Source organism: Sturnira hondurensis, unplaced genomic scaffold, assembly GCF_014824575.4.
Source record: "Sturnira hondurensis isolate 20B ecotype Veracruz unplaced genomic scaffold, ASM1482457v3 Scaffold0020670, whole genome shotgun sequence".
In the NCBI taxonomy this organism is placed as follows: domain Eukaryota; kingdom Metazoa; phylum Chordata; class Mammalia; order Chiroptera; family Phyllostomidae; genus Sturnira; species Sturnira hondurensis.
In genome coordinates, this window is record NW_028093301.1 from 388,028 (window position 1) to 406,928 (window position 18,901).

The window sequence follows — 18,901 nt, forward strand, 5'->3', positions numbered from 1 at the left end:
GTGTTGCATGTTTTATAAATTCTTGCTGCACACCTGTTGAAAATTGCTGAACTGTCATTGGCCACTGGTGATTGAACTTAACCTTCAATTCCTCTCTCCTCTTTGGAGGTCAGGGGATTGAGACAAAGTTTCAACCCTGTAATCACAGGGTTGGTTCCCCTGGCACCTAGCCCCATCCCTGGTGTTCCCAAAGGTCACCTCATTAGCAAACCAAAGCACACCTTTATTCTCCCAACAGTTGGGAAACTCCAAGGGTTTTGAGAGCTGTGAGCTAAAAATTGGATGAAGACAAATATCTCATAAATCATAATCTATTTACAAATTTATAACATTTAGCAGATGTTGAAGAGTAAATCACATGCTTTTCTTATAGCAATTTGGTAATTTTTAGATTTTCATACAGCTTAGTTTATTCATTTTAAACCCTGTTTTTTTTCTTTTTATTAAAGTATATTTGTTGATTTTGCTATTACAGTTGTCCCAGTTTTTCCCCCTTTACCCCTCTTTACCTGGTACCCGCTTCCCTCCAGCAATCCTTCTCTTAGTTCATGTCCATGGGTCATGCATATAAGTTCTATTGCTTCTCCATTTCCTATGCTATTTTTAACTTCCCCCTGTCTATTTTATACCTACCTATTATGCTTCTTAATCCCTGCACCTTTTCCTCCTTTCTCCCCTTTCCCCCTTCTGCTGATAACCCTCCAAATGATCTCCATCGCTGTGATTCTGTTCCTGTTCTGGTTCTTTGCATAGTTTGTTCTTGTTCTTGTTCTTGTACTTGTTCTTGTTCTTGTTTTTTAGATTCAGTGGTTGATAATTGTGAGCTTGTTGTCATTTTACTGTTCATAGTTTTTCTTCTTCTTTTTCTTAGATAAGTCCCTTTAACATTTTATATAATAAGAGCTTGGTGATGATGCTTATTATGTCACCAAGCATTATCTCCTTAGCTTTACCTTGTCTGGGAAGCACTTCATCTGCCCTTCAATTCTAAAGCATAGCTTTGCTGGGTAGAGTAATCTAAGTTGTAGATCCCTATTTTTCCTGCCTGCAAAGTTTCTTTTGAGAAATCAGCTGACAGTCTTACAGGAACTCCTTTGTAGTTAGCTCTCTGCCTTTCTCTTGCTATTTTTAAGATTCTGTCTTTACCTTTAATCTTTGGCATTTTGATTATGCTGTGTCTTGGTGTGGTCCATTTTGGCTCGAGTTCCATTTTGGCTCGAGTTTTGGGTGTTCCCGAATGTTCCATCACACATTCAGAAAGAGTCTAGTCTCTTACCCCTCACAAGAGGTGTTGTGCCTGAGTTTATGGGTTCATCTTGCAGTTCCAAGTTTTCACAGGGCACCTCAGGATCTGGTCACAGGCTCTTTTCCAGATTCTAAGTCCAAGCATTTTTCTACCTCATCTCAAAGACCACCATGGATACTTGGGTATGCAGCCTCAGCAGGGGCGGACAGGAAAGTCCCTTCTGAGAATTTGCTCACACCCTGCCAGTGACTTTAGCTGCAGGGGCAGACCATCTGGGGCTCCGGGCAGCCCGGCTCAGGAAGGAGGCCAGGGTGTTGCCCCCATAGCCTGTGCACGACATGTTCCTACAAGTTCCCTGCTTCCAAGCCCCTCCTTTTTGTCTCTCTATAACAGAAAGAGAAAGAGAACTCCACAGATCCAATGTTCAATTTTTCCCTTCTGCTCATAAACAGAAAGTGATTTTCCCTTCCACACATCTAGTTCTCACCTGAGTAAGCATTCCTTGAAATTTAAGCACAATAACTTTTTAAGCTAATTCTTTCTTTCATCTAAAAAAATGTCTGCTAGCTTTAGGTGAATTTGCTGAAAATCATCTAGCTACATGACTGATGATAATTTCTCTTAGCCTCAGGTAAGACCCTGCCCAGCTCCCTCTGCAGGAGGATTTGGTGTGCTGGCCAGTTTCTGTTATCTTCTGAGGTCTTTCTATATGCCAGGCACTGTGCTAAGTGCTAAGGATATGTAAGTTAACAGGAGTTGCAACCACTGCTTTCATGGAAATTCCAGTCTGTGCAGGGACATAGAGCAATGAAAAATGATCAACAAATAGTCACACAAATATTTGATTGCACTTTGTGACTGGGAAGTAAGGGAGGTATTATTTGGCGGGTGGGGAATTATTTGTCAGAGAACCTGAGGTGTGAGCAGGAATAAGAATGTAAGAGGTACCAGGGTACAGAGTAGTTGGAGAAGTGTTCCAGGGTAAGAACAGCAGGTGCAAAGGCTCTGAGGTAGGAAAGTGGCCCATTCAAGTAACGCCAGTGGACTGGGACACAGGGACAATGTTGGAAAGTGGTACAGAACAAGGCTGGTAAAGTGGCCAGAAGTCAGGCCATTTACACTCTCAGAGACCAGGGGAGGTTTTTTTCCTTAAGAGTAGTCGGAAGCCCAATGGAGGAGAGACGGGCTCAGCTTCTCATTTCCCACAGGTCCCTCTGGCAGCTTTTTGGAGAAGGTGCCATGGAAGGTGAGCATGGACTCAGGGAGAGTAGGCAGGCAGCAATGACAGTGGCCCAGAGAAAAAAGGGATGATCTGGGCTAGGGCAAGCCATCAGGGATGGCATGTTAGGGCTTGCAAAGATTAAAATCTAAAAAGCATATATCTGTAACACTTTCTTTTTTTTAAAATATAGCTTATTGATTATACCATTACAGTTGTTCTATTCCCCCCTTCATTCCCCTCCACCCACACACTCCCTCCCCCATCCTTCTCCCCCCTTAGTTTATAACCATGTGTCTCAACTTCTTTAGATTCTATATTTCCCCCACTATTCTCACCCTCCCCCCTATCTATTTTCTACCTACCATCTATGCTATTTTCTGTGCCTTCTCCCCCCTTCTCCTCCTCCCACTCCCCTGTTTCTAACCCTCCATGTGTTCTTCATTTCTATGGTTCCACTCCTGATCTAGCTGTCCTCTTGGTTTGCTTTTGTTTTAGGTGTGGTTGTTAATAACTGTGTGTTTGCTGTCCTTTCACTGTTCATATTTTTCATCTTCTTTTTCTTATATAAGTCCCTTTAGCATTTCATATAATAAGGGCTTGGTGATGATGAACTCCTTGAACTTGACCTTATCTGAGAAGCACTTTATCTGTCCTTCCATTCTAAATGAAAGTTTTGCTGGATAAAGCAATCTTGGCTGTAGGTCTTTGGATTTCATGACTTGGAATACTTCTTTCCAGCCCCTTCTTGCCTGTAAGGTCTCTTTTGAGAAATCCGCTGACAGTCTGATGGGTACTCCTTTGTAGGTGACTGTCCCCTTATCCCTTGCTGCTTCTAGGATTCTCTCCTTCATTTTAGTCTTGGCTAATGTAATTATGATGTGCCTTGGTGTGTTCCTTCTTGGGTCCAACTTCTTTGGCACTCTCTGAGCTTCCTGGATTTCCTGGAAGTCTATTTCCTTTGCCAGACTGGGGAAGTTCTCCTTTATTATTTGTTCAAATACATTTTCCACTCGTGGCTGTTTCTTTCCCCCTTCTGGTACCCCTATAATCCGGATGTTGGAACGTTTAAAGATGTCCTGGAGGTTCCTAAGCCTCTCCTCATTTTTTTGAATTCTTGTTTCTTTACTATTTTCTGGTTGGATGTTTCGTTCTTCCTTCTGGTCCACTCCCTTGATTTGAGTCCCATTTTCCTTTCCATCGCTATTGGTTTCCTGGACATCTCCCTTCATTTCAATTAGTTTAGCCTTCATATGTTCCTCTAATTTGTGACTAAGTTCCTCTAATTTGTGACTGTACTCTACCAATTCTGTGAGCATCCTGATAAATAGTGTTTTAAATTGGGCTTCTGAGAGGCTGGCAATCTGTTGGTCGCTTAGAGTTATTGGCTCTGGGACTTTGAGTTCTTGCACCATCTTTTGGGCTGTTTGTGCCTGTTAAGTAGCAGGAACGGAGCCCTAGGTTTTCACCAGAGCAGGGCAACTCAGTTGCTGGGTTGTGACGTTGTATGTGGGGGCGGGGTCAAAGAGGGACAATGGCTTCCCTCCGGCGCCCACCGCCGCCGCGACCCCCACCAGCACCGCAGCCACCACTGTCACCAGGGCCACACGCCCCGCTCCACTGCATGCGAGTGTGCCACCGCTGTCAGCCCTCCACCACTGGGTTCGCCCCCTGGGGCCTGCGTGGTCCGTCTCACTGCACGCGAATGTGTGACCTTGGTCAGTCTGCCCTGCACCCCGACTAGGTCCGGGCTGCCTGCGCTCCTAGGTCTGTCCTTCCCGACCCTGCTCCGCTGCTGGCTCTGCCTCTTTTACCGTCCCCGTTGAACGGTTCGTAGCTGTCGGACTTCCGTATAATTCGGTTTTCTGGTCTCTGGGTGTGTCTTAGTTCTCCAAAACTTTTGTTGTATCCAAACTTGGTTGTGGGAGAAGGCACAGAGTTTCCACCTATGCCTCCATCTTGGCGGAAGTCTCCCCTCTGTAACACTTTCTATGACAACTCAAATTATGCTGGAACTCAAACTTAATAATGATAACAAAGTTTTAAATCTAAAGATTTTGTTCTCCATAGATATAAATAAGTCTTAAGGCTCCTTGCTCCATATTACCAATATTTAAAAGCCATTACTTGTAACAATAGCAACAGCAACATTTACACAAAGTGTTTGTAAACCAAAAGCCATCTCCATCCCTTTTGGAGTCACAGTTGCCTTTGCTTGTTTGTTTCCATTTGCTGACATGGTTGTTCTCAGGGGGCAACTTCATGCTGAAAGATGAGAAAGCAAATGATGGACCCAAGGGCCAAGAAGAGAGGGCTCGGAGCCCATCCGTCAGCTTCTTTCTATTGGATCATTTTTCAGCTGAGGAAGCTTAGGCCCAGAGAAATTAAATAGTTTGTTGAAGAACAGACAGCTGATAGCATTAGCGGTTAGATGAAAGCTTCCACTGAACAGAGAGAGAGCTGAAAATCAGACCTGGGCCAGGTTGGGGCTGGGACTGGGGCTGTCAGGAACCCAGAGAATGGCTGTCATGATGAGTCAGCTTCTTTGGCCTCTGGTCTTGCATCCTGTTCTCCATTCAGGGCAGTCCCAGCAGAATCTGGGTGGCCTCACGGGGACCCATGCTCACCTTGGCTAGTCTGCAGCCAAGCACACTGGTTGACCACCTCACCAAGTCTACAAGCAGAGGGGAAGGGTCATCTCCACAGATAGGAGCAGGGGTAGGGGTCCAGGTTAGCACAGAGATCTGGCCCACCCACCTGCTCCTCCCCATCCCAGAGGGTGGCCCACCTTCTGCCCACCACCCAGCCTGGGCACTACAGGCACCAGAGCCTGCGAGTGTTGCCTTCTGGAATGTTTTACATTTCATCTGTGTAGATTGGGGTCTTGTAATTTCTTGCTTCTATCACTGGAAGCTGCAGCTTTCAGTCTACACCTCATTAAGACCAGGGGCTCTCTAAAAACAAAAATCTCAGATATAGATTTCTATACTAAGCTCCCTGCCCCCACAACTTGGCCCAGCCCACAGTCCTCCTTGAGCCTCCAGTCCCCAGAGCCTCACTCATCCCCTCACCTCCTACTGTGCCAGACACAGGACTTTGTTCCCTGCCTCTGTGCCATTGCTTTTGCTGTTCCAAGACCTCCTCTGTTCTTTGCCTTAATGCCTCCCATTTAGCTCAGATGCTGCCTACTGTGGGATCCCCATCTGAGTCCCTGTAGCATCTTATGCATATTTCAATTGCCACAGTTTTCATATTGTTTTGAAATTTTTTGTTTATCCCATCACTCAGCAAATATTTATTGAGAACCTACTATGTGCCAGACACTATTCTAGGTGCTAAGGATTGCATCAGGGAACAGATCAAATTCTAGTTGGGTGTTGTGGGGGTTGACAGGTAGCAAACAAAATAAGTAGACAAATAGCATGTCAGAGGATGATAAATGCTCTGGGGGAAGAAGGCAGAGAGATGTTGAGGGGTTGGTGCTATTTTTACATAACATTTGAGCAGATCTATGTGGGTGGATATATGGGAAGGGCATTTGAGGTGGAGGGAGGGGGAAGGGCAAGTACCCAGCCTCAGGGGCTGGTAGGCCATCTTGGAAAGTTTGTGTTTTCTTCCAGTGAAATGGAAGCCGGGGCCCTAGAATGCTGGCTGGAAAACATCCCTCAGGTGGAGGAGGGTGGCTGGAAGTGACTGGGAAGAGGAGGCCAAGAGTAGATGTGACTGTGATTGTTGTGGTTTTCCACATCTACCTCCATCCCCGCTACATGGCACGGAGCAGATGCCAACAGATGTCTGTTAAATATTAGAGGAATGGGCTTCCAGATTCCCTCCTTCCCAAGCATGTCTGGTTGTCAGGATGAACACAAGAGAGATCCCTGGCCATTATTACTGTTCTTGGCCTCTTCTCTGCTACTTAACAGACCCATGTACCAGTGGAGGAAGCCCCTCTCCAGGCCTGCACGTTCTGGGGTTGGTGATCTGTGTCACTGGGGGCCTGGCCCCTGCACACAAGGCCAGGTGTAGGGGATGAGAATGTGTCTTTGCATTGGTGCATTTCCAGGAAGCTGTGTGCACACTCACTGTAACTCATCCCTCACCTGGTACTGATCTTACGTAACTGTAACTGGAAACATCAGGAGCCCAGCATCTGGCAGTTGCCCTTTGGAAATCTGGAAGAGGTCCATGTCAGGCTGAATCAATCAGCAGAGCCCATGCCCAGGGCAAACACATGTATGGGCTGCTTTGGGAGATTGGATGTGAGCCCCACCCAAGCCTTCTAAGATTCATTCTTGCATTTTAGAGTAGGGCAAAGGCCTAATCCCCAGAGCTGGGGCTGCTGGGGAGCAGAGGCTCCTATTAGGCTACACCCCACATTGAATATTGTTTTGGTCTGTTACACAACCTTCCAGGGTGGGGATGCGGGGCTGAGTGGGAGGGGAGAAGAGCTTACTGGGCAGGGAGAAGAGTTCGTAAATGCATCCCCTCCAAGCTGATGCTCATTCCAGCAGCTCCAGCCACTGGGAAAGACTGTGTGGAAGGTAAGCCTCTTCCTTCCAAGTTCTCCCCCTCTCCACCTTCCCATGGGACTGTGGGACTACCTAGCTGGAGCCTGCTCTAGGAGAAGGGTCCATTTCTGTGGCTGATCCTCCCCGCCCCCCAGAGTGTCTAATGAGAGTCCAAAGCCTACCTCCGGTAGCTCTACCATCCTCAGCCCTGGGGATCCAAGAAGCAGGGGCCAAGGGATGGTGGGTGAAAAGTCCTCATGCCCTCCCCTAGGAGGCAGCAGAGCTCAGTTAAGAGAAGTAAGCAGAGGACAGAGATAGAAACAGGTTCAAATCCTGACTTTGCTGCATGCTAACTATGAGAGTATAGAGCATTTAATGTCTCTCTACCTTACTTTCCTTATCTATAAAATTGACCTGTAACAGTTCCAGAGTTTTTTGAGAGGACAATGAAAGGGGAGTCATCCACAGGGATGCAGGGGAGTAGACTCCAGCTGTTCCCCCCGGGGTGTCAGGCACAACAGTAGATGCTCTCAGCTCCAAAATCTTTGTGATAATGGTGAGGTGAAACTGTCCACAGAGGAGGCACAGGGAGACCTCTTCCCAAGACCACAAAGTTCTGAGTGGTCTCAGAACTGGGCCACCAGCCCACCCAGTCCCACTCACACCAGGCTCTCTGCCCTGGGCTGCCAGACCTGGGTGGTCAGTGGCCAGAGTCTGTGGCTCCTGTTTGACCACTTAAGGCAAGGGAGGCCAGGAGGGCCTTACCATTGGGCTGTACAGTTGGGGTCATGGGCAGCAGGGGTGGCCATTGAGAGGGTTCTGTCCAGCCTCCCATGAGAACTAGGGAGGGTCCCATGACCTCTCCAGGTGGTGTGGGGGTTGGATGCCAGCAGGGCCCCCTCTCTGTGCAGAAAGCCTGGGGTGAGGGTCAGTACCATGGAGAGGACAATCCATGAAAAGGATCAGCAAACACTTGCTGGGACTCAAACAGGAACACACACAGGAGGCTAGTTCCATTTTTTGAGAAAAATCACATATATCATATATAATACACACCATATATAGCACGGGCCACACATGCATACATACATGGCATCTGCCACACAAATTACACATGCATGCATGGCATAAATACATATATGTGGTTATATGTATTTTTTGTGAAATGGAAATAGCCTTATTGTGGTGTTTTGTTTTTTGTTATTGTTTTCTCTTCTTCTGATGTTAGAAGTTACCCAATATCTGGCAGAGGGCCTGTGTCTCTGGTCGGGCAGGAATGAATTGCTGAAGGAGAAGGGAGAAGGGAGACTTTCTCTGTGACCTGCTTTTTGTATCTTTTACATTTTCTACCATGAGCATGTATTACCTATTACCAATGACTTTCATAAAAAAGTTAACAAATATTTTTTTAAAATATTTTATTTATTTATTTTCAGAGAGAGGGGAAGGGAAGGAGAGAAGGAGAGAAATATCAATGTGTGGTTGCCTCTCATGTGTCCCCCACTGGGAACTGGCCTGCAACCCAGGCATGTGCCCTGACTGGGAATCGAACCGCGATCGTGTGGTTCACAGGCCCGCGCTCAATCCACTGAGCCACGCCAGCCAGGGCAACAAATATTTTTAAAAGATGTCAGCTCATGGCACAAAAATGAAGCACTACAGAAGATGAAAACAGAGATCACTGCTAATTCCACTCCTGTTGATCGACACCACATGGGAGCTGCATGTAGGGTCTTTTCTTGCATGTGCACACACCCACCACACCTAGTGTACCTGCTGTTTTGTGACCCACATTGTTTCTTTGCCCCTGTGAGACTGGGGACGGGGTGGGGCACGTACACCTCTGGCCCAAAGAGAGCACCTTCATGAAGGTGCCAGAGCACTTGCTCTGCCTCTCTCCTGAATGCAGCACCACTAGCTGTCACAAAGGCGTGGCAAAGGCAGAGTTCAGTTTTAAATTGTCTCCTGGTGGTGAACATTTAGGATGTTTCCAGCATTTCTCTGGATAAACTTTCTTTTTTAAATATATTTTTTATTTTTAAAGACATGTTTTATTGATTATGCTGTTACAGTTGTCCCATTTTCCCTTCACTCCCCTCCACCCTGCACACCCCCTCCCACCCATATTCCCCCCCCTTTAGTCCTTTGTCCGTGGGTCGTACATATGAGTTCTTTCATTTCTACATTTCTTATACTATTCTTACCCTCTCCCTGTCTATTTTCTACCTACCATCTATGCTACTTATTCTCTGTACCTTTCCCCCCTCTCTCCCCCTCCCCTAAGCCCACTCCCCTGTTGATAACCCTCCATGTCATCTTCATTTCTGTGGTTCTGTTCCTGATCTAGCTGTCTGCTTAGTTTGCTTTTGTTTTAGGTGTGGTTGTTAATAACTGTGAGTTTGCTGTCTTTTTACTGTTCATATTTTTATCTCCTTTTTCTCAGGTAAATTCCTTTAACATTTCATATAATGAGGGCTTAATGATGATGAACTCCTTTAACTTGACCTTATCTGAGAAGCACTTCATCTGCCCTTCCATTCTAAATGAAAGCTTTGCTGGATAGAGCAATCTTGGATGTAGGTTAGGTCCTTGCCTTTCATGACTTGGAATACTTCTTTCCAGCCCCTTCTTGCCTATAAGGTCTCTTTTGAGAAATCAGCTGACAGTCTGATGGGAACTCCTTTGTAGGTAATTGTCCCTTTTCTCTTGGTGCTTCTAAGATTCTCTTCTTCATTTTAATCTTGAGTAATGTAGTTATGATGTGCCTTGGTGTGTTCCTCCTTGGGTCCAATTTCTTTGGGACTCTCTGAGCTTTCCTGGACTTCCTGGAAGTCTTTTCCCTTTCCCAGATTGGGGAAGTTCTCCTTCATTATTTGTTCAAATAAGTTTTCAACTTGTTGCTCTTCTCCTTCTGGTACCTCTATAATTCAGATGTTGGAATGCTTAAAGATGTCCTGGAGGTTCCTAAGCCTCTCCTCATTTTTTTGAATTCTTGTTTCTTCATGATTGAATGTTCCTTTCTTCCTTCTGGTCCACACTGTTGATTAGAGTCCCAGTTTCCTCCTCATCAGTATTGGTTCCCTGTACATTTTTCTTTATTTCCCATAGTGTAGCCTTCATTTTTTCATGTAACTTGCAACCAAGTTCAACCAATCCTGTGAGCATCCTGATAAACAGTGTTTTTGAATTGTGCGTCTGATAGATTGGCTATCTCTTCATCACTTAGTTGTATTTTTTCTGGAGCTTTGATCTGTTCTTTTGTTTGGACCATTTTTTTTTTTTGTCTTGATGTGCCTGTCACGTAGTGAGGGGCGGAGCCTTCGTTATTCACGTGGGCAGGGTAACCCACATCAATGCGTTGTGATGCTGTATGTGGGGTAGGGGTCTGAGAGGGAACAATGGCATTTGCTCTGCTCTCTGCTGGATTTCAGTCACTTCCCCAGCTACCCACAAGCAAAGTAGGCCCTTTTGGTGCTGATTCCCATGTCGGTGGGCTTGTGTACATTCTAGGACCCTGTGGGTCTCCCCAAAGAACTCTCCTGTGAGGCTGGAAGTTTCTCCCACTGCTGCGTCAACCCCCACAGGTGTTTTCAATTGGTGGTTTGAGGCTTTATTTCCCTTCGCTGGAACCCCAGGTTGCAAAGTCTATCTTGCTCCCCAGGTGTTCCTCCCTGCTTTATCTGCACGTGAATGTGAGACCACCTGTTCCACCAGCCACCACTTTGCCTGTCCACCAGCTGCCACCTTGCTGGCCCACCAGCTGCAGCCTTGCCCACGCTGGTGCTCTATCGCCACTTTGCCTGGAGTCCTCCACACCCAGCTGCTTGACTCCGCCCCTCCTACCAGTCTGGTTGGATGTTTCTTCTTTAACTCCTTGGTTGTTGTACTTCCATACAGTTTGATTTTCTGTTTAAGTTCTGATTTTCTGTCAGTTCTGATTGTTTTTTAAATTGCTGTTGTTCTTCTTTTGGTTGTGCAAGGGGCACAGTGTTTCTACCTACGCCTCCATCTTGGCTGGGAGTATTTATATTCTTTTTTTAGAGAGGGGAAGGGAGGGAGAAAGAGAGGGAAACTTGGATGTGTTGTTGCCTCTCCTGCGTCCCCTGCTGGAAACCTGGTCTGTAACCCCAACATGCCCTGTCTGGAAATGGAACCAGTGACCCTTTGGTTTGTAGTCTGGCACTCAACCCACTGAACCACACCAGTCAGGGCTTAATAAGTTTTCTTATTTGTGAATGTTTAGAAATGTTGTAATTTTTAGAAACATTGTAAGCTCCTGAATGTGGACCTACAATGCCAGAGTAATACCTTTTAGAGCAGGGGTGTCAAACTCATTTTCATGGGAGGGTGGGGAGGGGACAGGGGGGTATTATATTGGCCTCGAGTTGCCTTCAAAGGGCTGAATGTAATTTCAGTTAGTTACAACTCATTAAGTTAAGGAGTAGTTACATTTATACAGTCCTAAAATTATTTCGGCCCTTTGAAGGCAAATGCAAGGCTGATGTGGTCTGTCATAAAAATAAGTTTGATGCCCCTGTTTTCAAGGCTTTGCTAAATGGGGCCAAATTGGTCTCAGGAAGAGACATCCCAATCTGTCACTGTGGCTTCCTGTTCTGGTGCAGGAATCCCCTCCCCACTGGTGTGTGGAAATCTGAAGATCCATGAGAACCTCGCTGGTGCTGGCTCATGTCACACAGGTGTTACAGGCAGACTTTTGAGAGCAACTGCGGACATTTTGACTTTGGGTTTTCTTTGGTCAGCTTGGGTGTGGAATCGCAGGCTGCGTTATCCAATCTAAACTGGGAAGTGGCCTGGCTGGGTGTGCAGAGCTCTTGGAGTGCTGGTCTGGGAGTGTCACCAGCCTGGCCAGCCAGGAGAGTCAGGAGTGGGACATGAGAAGTATCAGGAAGGGCCTGCCCCAGCACACTGCCCAGACCTCCCATCAGCACTTACACTTAGGGTTTCTTCCGATGCTGCCCCGCTCCCACTGCAGATGAGTTTCTCATCCAGAGGGCCAGAAGGGTCCAGGCGTCTGGGTTAGGGAGGTGCAAAGGCAAAAGCAAACCATTTTCCCGGTGCTCCTGACAAAGTCTTCCTCTCCCCATGCATATTTTGGAGTGCTCATACTTTGGAGTGCCCTCTACCTCCCCTGCTCCAAGGCGCTGCATCTCTCCCCAGACACCATGAACAAAATCAGCCAAGTCGTGCAGCGGGCCAGAGCTGCCTTCAATTCGGGCAGGACTCTCCCCCTGCAGTTCCGGATCCAGCAGCTGGAGGCGCTTCGGCGGATGATCAAGGAGCGTGAGAAGGACATTGCGGGAGCACTAGCCGCAGACTTGCACAGGGTACGCTCTGCCTGCCCTAGGCCCCCAAACACACCCTCCAGGGCAGATCTCTGGGCGCCAGGTGGCGGTGCGGGGGCAAGGGTGGACAGGAATGGGAACAGTCGCTGCTTGCCTATAGGGCAACTGCTATGCGCATGGAGCCCAGTGCCGAGCTCTTTACGTAGAACCCCGTTTAGTCCTCAAAATCCAAGGCGAGTGTCAGCACCCATTTACAGAAGAGGTAAGTGCAGCTCAAACCATCAGACACTAAGATGGGGCACGCTGGCCTCTCCTTCCTCCCCATTCTGAGCCTCAGATCCCCAAGCCATAGCGCAGGAGCCTGCAGCTACTTCCCCGAATCTGTCTGCCAACCATTCCTTTCTGGCTTCACTTCCTTCTCCACCCAGCTTGGAGTAGGAGCCCCTCCCCTACCCCGGTTTCCACCGTCTCCTGCGGACTGACGTGCCCTCCCAAGCTCCTGGTCTCTACTCTCCTCCATCCCTGAGCCCCGAGTCTCCCTCTGCACCAGGGAACAGGGTAGCTCGCCCCCCCTAGAGCGCCGACGCTGCGCGGCATCACCTTCTCTCCTCATCCATCCCTCACCCTGAAGCAAAACCAGACACCTCCAAATTTTCAAACCCTTGCTGCACCCCAGACAGTGGGGACCTGCCTCCCCACTTCCATCTCAACTTGGAAAAGGGCAGAGGGCCCCTTGCTGCTGTATTTTGTTAATCTCTCAAGTTTGCTCATCTTAAAACAAACAAAAAATTAAAGATTAGAAAATCCATTCTGTTGACTTCACGACTCCGTTTTGCCCTTCACAGACAGAGTTCTCGGAAGAGCTGCATTTTCTCCTCACCCACCTAGCTGCCTCCCTGCCTTGGGAGGGTCCCACAGCCACTCCCTCCCTCCCTGGCTGAGTTTCTGAAGAAACTCCCTCCCAACTCTCTCTCTGGCAGCCTCTTTCCTGTACCCACCTCTTGAAGCTGGTCTTCTTAGGGCTCTGTCCTCAGTTCAAGTGCCATTTTAATTGGCAAGTGTTCCCAGACACTGGCTTGGTTCCCCTCCACTCATAAATGACTCTCAAATCACTGCCCAGGTCTGAGCTTCCTTTTGGCAACTTGAACTCAGTGTGTCCAAACCTGCCTGGATCCCCTGCACTAGCAGAAAGGGGCCTTGAAGACCCACAACTCCAATGGCTACTCCTCAGCTCTATATCCCATGTATCCTCCTGGGGAGCCCATGGTGAATAGTCCCCACCTGTTCAGTGTGTCCACCCAACAGCTGCTATTTTGTAGATCGGGAGACTAAGGTTAGAAAAGGGTAGCAGGTCATTCAAGGTCAGAGTGTGAGGGAGCAGTGAGCTGGCACCCACAGCCAGCCCTGGCACTCACAGCCAAAGCTGGTAGCCCAGCTCTGGGGCCAGTGCTCATGGGGCCCTCTCTCTGTAGAATGAATGGAATGCCTACCATGATGAAGTGGTGTTTGTCGTGGAGGAGATTGAATACACGATCCAGAATCTCCCTAAGTGGGTTGTGGACGAGCCCACGGAAAAGACTGCCAACACCCAGCACGATGAATGCTACATCCACTCGGAGCCCCTGGGTGTGGTCCTCATCATTGGCACCTGGAACTATCCCTTCGCCCTCACCATTCAGCCCATGGTGGGCGCCATTGCTGCAGGTACAGCAGGCCTCCTCCCAGGAGGGGTTAGAAAGGATCACCACCCCTCACTGCTGAGTGGAGCAGGGCCTCAGACCTCACAGTGGATGGGAGTCTGAGGGTCTGTCTTTCACAGGAGGCTGCAGGGACCAAACTCTTGAGCCAGGCTGGATGTCCTCCAGGCCCAGCCAGGCTCTGACATCCCTGTAGCTAAGATGTTTCAGAGTTTTCTTAGCAGTCAGCCTGCTCCACTTGGGCCCCAAGCTCTTCTCTCCCCTCTCCCCTCTTTCCCCACATCTCCTCACCTGCACAGGGCAGGTGGGGCAGATGGGGCAGGTCCTTTGGGGTGCACCTGTGGCTCTTCTGCCCACCCCTCCAAGGACACAGGAGGTGAAGGGAGGTACCAGGCTCAGTCACTGGGAGGGCAGAGCGTTGGGGTGGGACCACCCTGACTCTCTGTGTGCTCTGCAGGGAACGTGGTGGTCCTCAAGCCCTCTGAGGTGAGTGAGAACATGGCGAGCCTGCTGGCCACCATCGTCCCTCAGTACCTGGATAAGGTGAGGTGATTTCCAGGGCACACAGAGAACTGTGTTGAGCCCAGGTCTTGGGGTTGAGAGATAGTAACTTCTTGCAGCAAGGGGCCAAGCCACTGTTGGGGGTAAGGACAGCTGGCCTCTCCCATTGGGGTGACCAGAGCCTCTGAGTCAGGAGAGGGGGTCTACTTGGTGATGGCCACCTGGACAGGGTTGGGTGGGGGAGCTGTGGTCCCTTCTGAGCCTTGCCTTTTTCCTCGCATGGCAGGACCTATTTCCAGTGATCAATGGGGGCATCCCTGAGACCACAGAGGTGCTCAAGCAGAGATTCGACCACATCCTGTACACTGGGAGCGCTGGTGTTGGGAAGATTGTTATGATGGCTGCGGCCAAGCACCTGACCCCTGTGACTCTGGAGCTGGGGGGGAAAAGTCCTTGCTATGTGGACAAGGACTGCGACCTGGACTTGGCCTGCAGGTGAGGAGACCTGGTGCCTGTCGGAGCAGGAGTGGCCATCCTGACTGCCGTCCAGCTCACAAGGGCCACAGCTCTGCTCTGAGTGGTGTGTTGTCTCTGCCCTCACTGTACCTGTGGTCCTGGGAAGGAGCTTAGGGGGAGGGGCAGGAGCAGGTAGCCTGGGAAGACTTTGTGTACTGGAGAAGCCTAGCTGGGCTCTGCCCAACTTCTGCATTCCATGCGCATAGCCTTCAGGGTGGGGGCACCCCAGCAGCAGTAACTCCTGGCTGGCAGGACTCCAAGGTGTGCACAGAGGGTCACAAAGGCCAAGCACTCCAGACATCCTCTAGAAATCCCCAGCAGTCATGATGAGGTTAGCATGTGTGCTAACAGACCCTGGGGACATGTTTAGGGACAAAGGTCTGCTCAGTCCTGAATCCAAAAGCCAGTGGATTGATTAGGGAGACACCTGCTGGAAAGCTCACAGCCTCTGGCTTCTGCCAGCCCCAGAGCTCTTCCCCAGCACACTCAGCCCTGAGCCTCCATTCTGAGCTGATGGAATAAAGTGCTTGTTCTTGGGCAGCCTCACATGTCTTGAAAAATACCATTTAATCTGGGATTTTCGCAGACGCATTGCCTGGGGGAAATACATGAACAGTGGCCAGACCTGCGTGGCCCCGGACTACATCCTCTGTGATCCCTCCATCCAGAACCAACTCGTGGAGAAGCTCAAAAAGTCCGTGAAGGTGGGTGTTGGCCCATGGCTGTGAGAGGCTGCCAGGCAGGGAGGTGGGTGTGGACTTTAGAAAATATTGGATATTTTTTCCTGATCTTAAAAGTAATCAATACTCTGTAGATAATTTGGAAAAGATTAAAAAGCATAAAGAAGGAAAAGTATGTTCCATCCAGAATCCTGCCACACAGACAGTCACTGCTAACTTGCTGGTGTGTGCCCCTCCATGTTCCTCTCTGTGAACATACACATCTCTTCCTTGGGTGGTGCCCGAACAGCTGTGCAAGTATGTATTTGAAGCAATGCCGCCTCACGACACTTCACATGCCTGAAGATGGTGGTGCATCCCAGTGGATCCTGGTGTCATTGCTCTGCTGCTCATTGCACTAGCCAGGCAGTACCCACGTGCTCTCCCAGGCGAGGGGCCTTGCAGCCTTTAGCTGGGACTGAGGGTCCATGTCCTTATCTAGATCCTGTCACCTCTTCTCCACAGGAGTTCTATGGGGAAGATGCCAAGACGTCTCCTGACTATGGGAGAATCATTAACTCCCGGCACTTCCAGAGAGTGATGGGCCTGTTAGATGGCCAGAAGGTTGCCTATGGAGGCACTGGGGATGCAGCCACCAGATACATAGGTGTGTACACTCACCCTTTGGAAGATCAACACTAGCCCTTCCACCTGCCCAGCCAGGCTGCCAGGATCCCTGCAAGTTGGCAGCAAATGGGCACCGATACTTGAAGAGCAGACAACCTTGTGTGAGGTTGGGGCAGACCCCACTGGTACTCTGCTAGGCAGGGATTAGGCACAGCTCCTGGGAAGCCCCGCCCCAGCCCAGAAGCCCCTCTCCCCACAAGGTCCAGGGTCCTGCCCCCGCTACAGCAGCAGCAGGGGATATGGACAGCAGAGCCACAAGAGGCCCGGGGTGCAGAGCTGGTGAGGCCCTGAGTACCTAGGCTTGAGGGTCACCAGATGGGGCCCCAGTTAGCTGCCAGTTTACCAGGAGACTGAAGAGCTTCAGCAGAGGCTCAGATGGCTCGTGGGGGGCAGTGCCTCTGGGTGCAGACCCTGGACTCCCTTCCACTTGAGTTAGTCCATTGTTCTCCACAAAGGTGTGCCAGGTGTGGAGGGGCAGGTAGAAGTCTTGTCCCTACTCCTCTCTAAGCCTTGGCAGCCTTATCAGTAGAGCAGGTGAAGCAAGCAGCTAGCTGCCTGGACAGGCCGGGTGGGGGAGGTTCTTGGCACCAGCTGACTGGCTTGCTTCCTGCCTCAGCCCCTACCATCCTCACGGACGTGGACCCTGAGACCCCGGTGATGCAGGAGGAGATCTTTGGGCCCATCATGCCCATCGTGTGTGTGCGCAGCCTGGAGGAGGCCATCCAGTTCATCAACCAGCGAGAGAAGCCCCTGGCCCTCTATGTGTTCTCCCAAAATGACAGGGTGGGCCTGGGGCTCCGGGGCACAGCACCCATGTGGACAGGACCTGAGGGTCCATAGACCTGTGCTTGGTCCTGGCTTCCCAGCTCATTGCTGTGTGGTCCTCAATACTGTGGTCATGGGAACTGCTGCTATGGCCATTTCCCCCCAATCCTTTATAAGTGGGGAGAGTGGAAGATCCTGCCTGGGGTTCTCCCTCCATCTTCTCTGTCCTTGAGGCTCCAGGATGTACCCATATAGGGTGGGGAGGGGGCCTGGGGTATTTTGGGGCAGAAGACTGAGGCCAGCTGGGTGCTGTTGCAGGTGATTAAGAAGATGATTGCAGAGACATCAAGTGGTGGGGTGACAGCCAATGACGTCATTCTCCATCTTGCCGTGCATTCTCTGCCCTTTGGGGGTGTGGGTGAGTCTACGGTGCAGTTCGCTGCCCACCTGCACCCTGGGGCTGGGAATTGGGAGGAGCCAGAGCTGTCCTGGGCCTCAGACTTCCACTGACTTTCCGGTGTGGGCCTCTGGCCCCTGCTAGCATATCCATCAGCCACATGTAGCCTTGGGGCCCTAGGGGATCTGAAAGGTCCTCTGGTGCTCTGGGCCCTGGAAGAGACAACACAGGCTGGAGGGTGCCAGCTGTCTAGTGCTATGATAGGCATAGAGCTTATCTTGGGCACTGTCTCTGTTGTTCCTGTCATGGGCACTAAAGGGACACCCGAGGGGGTGGCCCTCCCTGGGAAGGTCTCGGGGTCTTGGGCACCTTGGGCCTGAGTGGCTCCTCTACACAGGGAACAGTGGCATGGGTGCCTACCACGGCAAGCACAGCTTTGTGAACTTCTCCCACCGTCGCTCCTGCCTGGTGAGGTCTCTGGGGAAGGAAGACAGCTTTAGAGACAGATACCCTCCAAGCTTGAGCAAGGTGAGAGGGGGTTGCTGTCAAGAAGGGCAGGCCTCTGGGCCCCTCTGGCTCTGCACAGGACAAGGGCCTCACTGCTGCTGCATGCTCCTCACAGATGACCCGTCCCTGAAGCTCACGCATGTGGCCTCCTGTGCTGTGCCTCCACCCTGCTCCCAACACCTTGGAGACTCACTCCAGTCCCACTGGCTCCTCCGTGGATCAGTGTGTGCCCCACGGCCATGCAGGCCGGCCTCTGCTCACCAAGTCCCTGCCCCCTTGCAGGCCACCGAAGACAATAAAGTTTCCCAAGTGCACAAGTGAGTGTGTACCCACACTTCTTTATAGCCCTGCCTCCACCTGGCCTCCATGGTGAAGAGCTCCCCAAAGTCTCACGTCAGCACCACTCACAATGTGGGCCTCATGGCAAGAGGCCCCAGTGTTTGTCTTCCATCTGAACTGTGGGGTATCAGCTTCATTTCTGGTGTGTCTAGTGCAGAGGTGACTAAAGGGGCTGAGTCTTGATGACAAGGGGCTCAGAAATCGAGGACCAAAGCACTGCTCTCAAGTTAGATTTGGCATCTAGGGCAGAGGCTGCTCAGTGACACCACACAGTTGGCAACACAAACCCACTTGGGTGATGCAGAGTGCTGCTCCTGGGGGCAGAAGGACAGGCAGCCGGGCAAGCCTCACTCACCCCGATCCCTGCAGGTGGGCCACCACCGCCTCCACTCCACTCTTATCCAGGCACCGCGGACCCTGTCAGCTCCCCCACCCCCTCAGCCTGGCTACCCCTCCTCCCAACACTCCCAGCACTCCCAACACTCTCTCCCTCATGTCTGGGTTCCTGGGACCCCACAGGTCATTTCTTCTCCTCCTTCACTAGTTTCTGCTCCTAA

The 18,901-nt window shown here is 50.3% G+C and overlaps 1 protein-coding gene across 2 annotated transcripts; it reads left to right on the plus strand.

Annotated features, from left to right (window-relative positions):
- The first annotated feature begins 6,910 nt into the window (after positions 1-6,910).
- On the plus strand, positions 6,911-18,322 carry ALDH3A1 (aldehyde dehydrogenase 3 family member A1). Of its 2 annotated transcripts, none has more exons than XM_037030354.1 (11): positions 6,911-7,006; positions 12,152-12,318; positions 13,749-13,980; positions 14,431-14,516; positions 14,761-14,969; positions 15,577-15,694; positions 16,175-16,316; positions 16,953-17,119; positions 17,420-17,519; positions 17,896-18,026; positions 18,121-18,322. In XM_037030354.1, the coding sequence occupies exons 1-11, from the start codon at positions 6,961-6,963 to the stop codon at positions 18,133-18,135; spliced, it is 1,413 nt and encodes a 470-aa protein (XP_036886249.1). In that variant the 5' UTR covers positions 6,911-6,960; the 3' UTR covers positions 18,136-18,322. The 2 variants fall into 2 exon arrangements, with proteins under 2 accessions (XP_036886249.1, XP_036886250.1); XM_037030355.1 differs by lacking the exon at positions 6,911-7,006 and adding an exon at positions 11,851-11,874 and having other exon boundaries at positions 12,154-12,318.
- The last annotated feature ends 579 nt before the right edge of the window (positions 18,323-18,901 follow it).

What these genes read in the sequence shown, in the direction of transcription:
- ALDH3A1 (XM_037030354.1), top strand. Translation starts at nt 6,961, where the DNA reads ATGCTCATTCCAGCAGCTCCAGCCACTGGGAAAGACTGTGTGGAAG. An exon ending in TGTTCTCCCAAAATGACAGG is followed by an intron (nt 17,120 to 17,419) that starts GTGGGCCTGGGG and finishes GTGCTGTTGCAG; the next exon opens with GTGATTAAGAAGATGATTGC. An exon ending in TCTGCCCTTTGGGGGTGTGG is followed by an intron (nt 17,520 to 17,895) that starts GTGAGTCTACGG and finishes TCCTCTACACAG; the next exon opens with GGAACAGTGGCATGGGTGCC.